The sequence below is a fragment of the Pleurodeles waltl genome, unplaced genomic scaffold (genome assembly GCF_031143425.1).
Source record: "Pleurodeles waltl isolate 20211129_DDA unplaced genomic scaffold, aPleWal1.hap1.20221129 scaffold_73, whole genome shotgun sequence".
Classification (NCBI taxonomy): domain Eukaryota; kingdom Metazoa; phylum Chordata; class Amphibia; order Caudata; family Salamandridae; genus Pleurodeles; species Pleurodeles waltl.
The window spans coordinates 176,796-183,388 of record NW_027150394.1 but is presented as its reverse complement, the minus strand read 5'-3'; the positions used below and the strand labels follow the sequence as shown (position 1 = coordinate 183,388).

The window sequence follows — 6,593 nt, the reverse complement described above, 5'->3', positions numbered from 1 at the left end:
CATAATCTGAGCCTCTGGTCCTGCCACAGGCGTGCATCTTAGCAGGGCATTTAGATGGGCATGTCTTCTCTCTATTGTTGATTCTATGATATAATATCGACAGCAGAAATGTTAGATTCAAAAATATATCACAGAAAAAATATTGAGAAGCTAAATATTGACTTTATATATATAATGTAAAGTACCAAAAAATCAACCACAAAACCAACCAACCAAAACATCGACTTTACAGAGCAAAGTGTATATATTTAAACTTAATTAACATTACTGGAACTAAAAAAAATTTACATTATTTTTTTTAAAAAGAAGAAAATTCATCTCAATTCAAATTTGGGATTGTGTACTAGCCATTTACAACGAGGGGAATGATAAATGTCATATTTAAATTTGCATCGCTTTTTGTAAATTTTAAGGTTACAATTATTGGCTTTCGCCCAATAAATGATATGTTATAGAATACAGTTCAAAATACTGCAGCCCACCTGGATAAATAAATATTGGAGAATGTCAGATCTGTACTAAAAGGCTCCCTGTGGGATGTGTGACAAGGGAAAGGGGTTCTATACATTCCCTCTGTGATCATGAGAATTGTGAGGTCTGTGTAGTTAGTAAGGTGGGTTGTGTCCTGTTTCTCATTGATCTTCTGGAAATCTGTGGTTTTTGAGTGTCTAGTTTAACATATAATCTTCTGTTCCAGATGTGAAAAGGCGAAGTTTCGGGAACCAGAAAAGATCATTCATGAGCCTAGAGAAGCCTGGTGGAATTATAAAGGTAAAGAAACTTGTGTGTCTTATTTTAGAGTACAGTGCTTAGGAAAAGGTAAGGAATGCAGTACATTGTCTGTCTTTTCTTAGTGGTTTCGTGTGCCTAATTTAAAAGCAGAAAGTGAAAAACACAGGATAGATCCATATGTACTACGAGAAGCCTACAGCGCTGCGAGGCCCTGCACTGGCGCTCTAGTTAGGCTACCTTACGCAACGCGCAGCCCCGCATCATGGTGCAGAAGTGAGTGTGCGCTGTCTAGCATTGGATTTGTACTGAGAGCATACCCTACCTGTTCAGATTCCTGTGCCAAGACAACTCAGAAGGATTCAATGCACTGGGGGCAGGCTGTACTCTCCAGCACGCATGCATGTGTTCTTTATACTGGGAAATGAACACATGTTCCCTTGTTAACTTCACTTTCAAAGAGGTGTTATTTTTTTACACAACCCCTGGTCTGTGGATCTTAGATGATTGTGCTTTGCGTCAAAACCTCTGGGGGTTCCCCTGATCTGCCCAAGTAACTCCCCAGTACGCTTCCCTGATGCAACTTGACACAGTTGGGTTGAGAAAAGGCCACCTTTCCAGAGCAAAAGCCCTTTTGAGCTGGAAAACAAATGCCAATGCATCGCTTTGCATCACTTTGTATCACTTTCCTACGACCAATCGCATTAGTAAATCCCTGCCTTGATTTTGTAAAGACCACATACACATGAAAAGACACTCCTGGGTTAGATTTTACCATGAGAAGATTGACAAAGGTTTGCTTATCTTCTTCTCCGTTTACAAGTCTAAATTAAGGGCTCTGTATGCATCAGTATTATCGCCAGTGGGCCCCGCGCCACATGTAAGACTTTCAGCCAGTCCTGGTTTTTTACCCAACAGCATGTTGCATCCTGAGACTTGTGACATGGCACTGCTCAAGCGAGCAAACACTGTTCATTCAGAAGACTGGACTGACTGACGATGTCACGCATGCCATGGATCCACTTGTCGGGCGTGTATTAGCGGCATGTAGTTAACATTTCTGGAGCTGTCTAGGTTTGTAATGGGTGTATATATGTAAGCAGGCCATAAAGTGCATGTGATTTCAGGGCAGGCCCTGGTGCTCCATGGGCTCTCAGGATCTGGGCATGTCAGCCAAACATATTGAAGATGCACCTGATCCTGAACTGAAGGTTTGAGAGACAACTCTCATGGGCCAATCTGTGGGGCTCTGAAAACCAGGAAAACGCTCTCCATCATTCACAGTCAGTAGCTGTCAGTCACAGGAGTGCAGTACCAGTGAACTCCTACAGGTGGCAGCAGGAAGCTGCTTCCCGTGGTGGTGGCAGCGAGTTTGTAGCGCTAGGGTACTTGGGCAAAAGCGGTCTGCCCAGGGCATTATTTTCAGGGCCTCAAAATTATTCACCAGTGAAGAACCACATTTTGTGGCAAAGGAGAGATTATGTGGCACGTACGGCAAAATAATTTTAATGTGGAGCATCTCCCCCTTCAGGACTGTGCCTTCTGTATAAAGTATTGTATGGTGGTTAAAATTCACTGCTGTATGCACCAGACACAGACTACATCCTAAGGATTTCCTGACATGGTCACCCCCATTCCCAGTGGCTTTGTGGTGAGGGCTTGTGGTATCTGTAAGAGTCCAGCCTGGTGACCTCTTCCTGTAAATTCCTAAAATGTCATCAGGAGTCAGAAGCAGTGCAGACATACACTATTATCTTTGTAACATGTTGCATGTCATCCTGTGAAATAATTTCCTGTGAGTTCACTGTTATGCTAATTAGCAATACTGAAACCTGGAAAATTCGATTTTGAAGCACGTAGGGGGTCATTTAGAGTTTGGTGGGTGGAAACGTTGACAGACTTCACTGGCAGAATCAGAAATGTTAGAAAAATATGCCACCCTAGTCTCAAAAGAGACAAAAGAATTAAGCTTTGGAATACTGTAATTCTTAAGAAATGGTGCATTAACCATACTCCAGAACAACTTTGCATCATGTGTCACTTCAGCCTGTAACAAATTGGACCAGGCCTGTTCTTGCAACTCCTTTTTTGTCACTGCTAGTGCTTGACTATAGTTCTTACACAATTGTCTAATAGATTAATAATCCCTTGGGGTGCTTAGAGGCCATAGTGCATGAGTGATCAAACCATCCGCGTTTTTGTAGATTATTAGATCTTATTGGTCGGGTAAAGAGAGCACCTAATGCCATACTGATCTAATCAAATAAGGCCAATATCTTCTCATGGCCCGTCACCCCCACTAAACTGTAATTAAACTTTGTGGAGTTCTTCTGCACAAGGTGTTGTAGGACAGAACTTGGAACGATCCCTGCCCACCTCATTCGTACACCATTGGGCATTACCGAGGTAATGTCAGCAACACACTCAAAAACTCTAAATTTTTTGGCCCAAGGGGTTATGGTCAGAACTAGAGGGTTGTGACCACTCATTACAGTTGGCATAACAAGTAGAGAAGTCACCAACTTATTGTCAGCGGAAGAGAAAAGGACATGATCGATAGTAGTACTGGAATCTCTACCTATAAAAGAAGGAATCAATGCTCCTTTATCAGAAAAACTGTAAGTAGAAGGAGATCATATTCAAAAATTAGTGAATTAAGTCCATCACCATAGACATTTTGTGAGAAATGTGGGATGCCTGCTCCTTCCATGTCTGTCATCCCACTTACCCGCTTGTCCAGCAGGGAACAACCTGGATATTAAAACCACTCACCCAAATTATAAGAAAGTTAGATTGAATCAGACTCAAGAAGGCTTCCAGTGCAACATGAAGTGCATGAGGCACCATATTACGAGACAAATCGAAAACATTATTATAAAAGTTGACAACCAATAAATCGAGGCCGCTCATAGCTGACAACCAAAGAAACTGGGAATCAGGGGGGGGTAGACACAGACCTGACAGTAACAGGTATCGTATTCAATATTAAGATAATTAAACCCCCACTTTGCCCGCCCACATGAAGATAGCACAGCACTCAACAAGTGGAAGGAAAAACCCTCAACATGAATTGAATCCACAGATCAGGTCTCTTGGGTGCAGATAATATCAGAGACTGAAATGATGTGGTGCCTTACTGGAAGATCTAGCTTACTGCGAACTCCGCGCACATTCCAGGTAACAAATTAACAAAAAACATCTTGAGAACAATTGCTAGCATGCCTGGGGGTAACTGTAGTGCCATTATTGGTAGCAATAGCAGAGACAGTAGGCGATGAGAAGTGGGGTGGGCACGGCTCACACCTTGAGGAGCATGAGGAAAAACATAGTATCAGACAGGGTGCTAGTAATGGGAAGTTCATCTTTGGGGAAAAGTCAGTCATTGTCAGTCATTGTCTTGCAAGGAGCCCAGAGCCTGGAGCCTATTTGAGAAGGTAATCAGGGACTATCAAAAAGATTAAAGGCCATTGGAGGTTGGTTGGTGGAGCGATGTGGGCCTCTCGCTCGTGGTTGGCCAAAAGAGGACAAGGAGACGCCACACAAATGTCGGTAGAAGTTGCCCAACGGGGTGAGTGCAATATTCCCATCAGATGTAACAGGTAATAACGCCTTAGACAGACATTTGCCCATGAATCCCAGCCACCTAAAGATAAAAATGACACAGTCTCCTGTATTAACTTTCTTTGAGGGGTCAATCGATCCTACTGTTCTTGCCATTAGGATTTGATCTGCTCTGTTATATGGGAATATATCCTTGGAGTGAAGCCAGTGAATACCTTTGTTCTTTAGTTGGTCAACAGATTCAGTAACACCACGAGCCAAAGGAGCCACGTTGATCATCATTGCACGTAGGGAGAACATGCCACTAGCAGACTGATGGTCACTGGATTGGAAGAACTTTCACAACCACTCCTCGACCCATCCCCTGCAGGATTATCATAAGGTGGTGCAGGCCGCTGATGCGATTATACTGGTAATTGCAGTTGATGGGTAGATACTGAGGGAGAAGCCCTTGCATTTGTAGGCGTGCCAAATGGGCATGTCTAAGATTGGGTGGCACACTACTGAGTATATTACACGGGCTATCAACACACCGGATATGGCTTGAGCTACCAGGAAGGCAGAACAAAGGATCCTCTAAGAGAGGATGTTACACACTCTCCCTTTGGAATTAGGTGTTAAAGGCTTGGGAGGAGTAGCCTCTCCCAGCCTCTGGAAATGCTTTGAAGGGCACAGATGGTGCCCTCTCTGCATAAGCCAGTCTACACCGGTTCAGGGAACCCCCAGCCCCTGCTCTTGCGTGAAACTGGGCAAAGGAAAGGGGAGTGACCACTCCCCTGTCCATCACCACCGCAGGGGTGGTGCCCAGAGCTCCTCCAATGCGTCCCAAACCTCTGCCATCTTGAATCCAGAGGTGTGAGGGCACAGTGGAGGCCTCTGAGTGGCCAGTGCCAGCAGGTGACATCAGAGACCCCTCCTGGTAGGTGCTTACCTCACTAGGTGGCCAATCCTCCTCTGAGGGCTATTTAGGGTCTATCCTGTGGGCTTTTCCTCGGACAACGATTTGCAAGAATTCACCAGCGTTCTGCATCTCCCTCTTCGACTTCTGGCAAGGATCGAACGCTGACTGCTCCAGGACGCCTGCAAAACTTCAACAAAGTAGCAAGAAGATTGCCAGCGACATTGTAGCGCCTAATCCTGCCGGCTTTCTCGACTGTTTCCTGGTGGTGCATACTCTGGGGGCTGTTTTCCTTCACCCTGCACTGGAAGCGAAGCAGAAATCTCCCGTGGCTCGACTGAATCTTCCCCCTGCTCCAGCAGGCACCAAACTTCAGCGTCACCGGTACTCTGTGGCCCCTCTCATCCTTACGAGCGTGGCCCCTGGAACACAGGTGGTGGACCCAAGTGACCCAGACTGTCCAGTGGTCCAACTGTCCAAATTTGGAGGAGGTAAGTCCTTGCCTCCCCTCTCCACACAGTAATCCTTTGTACTGCGTGAACTGCAGCTGCTAGGGCTTCTGTGCACTTTTGCAAGGAATCCTTCATGCACAGCCTAGCCCAGGTCCTCCGCACTTCGTCCTGCATTGCTCAACTCGCTGAGTTGACCACCAGCTTCGTGGGACCCTCCTTTGTAGTGTTGAGACGACCGACGTGCACAGTTTCCTTGAACCCGTGTTCAAGTACTTCTCGGGGTGCTCCCTTCTTGTGCGTGGGCTCTCTGTATTGCTGAGGGCCCCCTCTGTCTCCTCTTCCAAGGGGTGACCTCCAGGTCCTTCCCTGGCCTGGGCAGCACCCCTTTTCTTCATCCGCGACCTTTGCAGCTAGCAAGGCTTGTTTGTGGTCTTTCTCCAAAGACACAACTCTGCATCCTCCAGCACTCTGTGGGACATCTTCTGTGCAAAGGAGAAGTTCCTGGCATCTTCCGTTGTTGCAGATTCTTTAGCTTCTTCCACCCGTAGGCAGCACTTTTGCACCTTTATCCGGGGTTTGGGGGGCTCCTTCCCCCCTGGGCACTTTTGTGACTCTTGGACTTGGTCACCTTCCTTTACAGGTTCTCAGGTCCAGGAATCCATCCTCAGTGCTTTGCAGTCTGTTGTGGTCTTTGCAGAATCTCCTATCACGACTTTAGTGTGTTTCTGGGGAAGTAGGGTCACTTTACTCCTACTTTTCAAGGTCTTGGGGTGAGGTATCTTGGACACCCTTAGTGTTTTCTTACACTCCCAGTGACCCTCTACACAAAACACTAGGCCAGGGGTCCCTAAGTGGTTCGCATTCCACTTTCTTATTATAGGGTTTGTGTTGCCCCTAGGCCTATTGCATCCTATTGTATTCTACAGTGTTTGCACTACTTGTTTAACTGTTTA

The 6,593-nt window shown here is 45.8% G+C and overlaps 1 protein-coding gene across 2 annotated transcripts in view; it reads left to right on the top strand.

The window, feature by feature from the left end:
- Positions 1–6,593, top strand: part of LOC138281241 (E3 ubiquitin-protein ligase TRIM39-like) — a 107,944-nt gene that overhangs the window by 65,476 nt on the left and 35,875 nt on the right. For both annotated transcript variants that reach the window (XM_069219564.1, XM_069219562.1), the window contains exon 5: positions 698–771. In XM_069219564.1, coding sequence (XP_069075665.1) covers positions 698–771 — 74 coding nt within the window. The remainder of the gene's footprint in view (positions 1–697; positions 772–6,593) is intronic.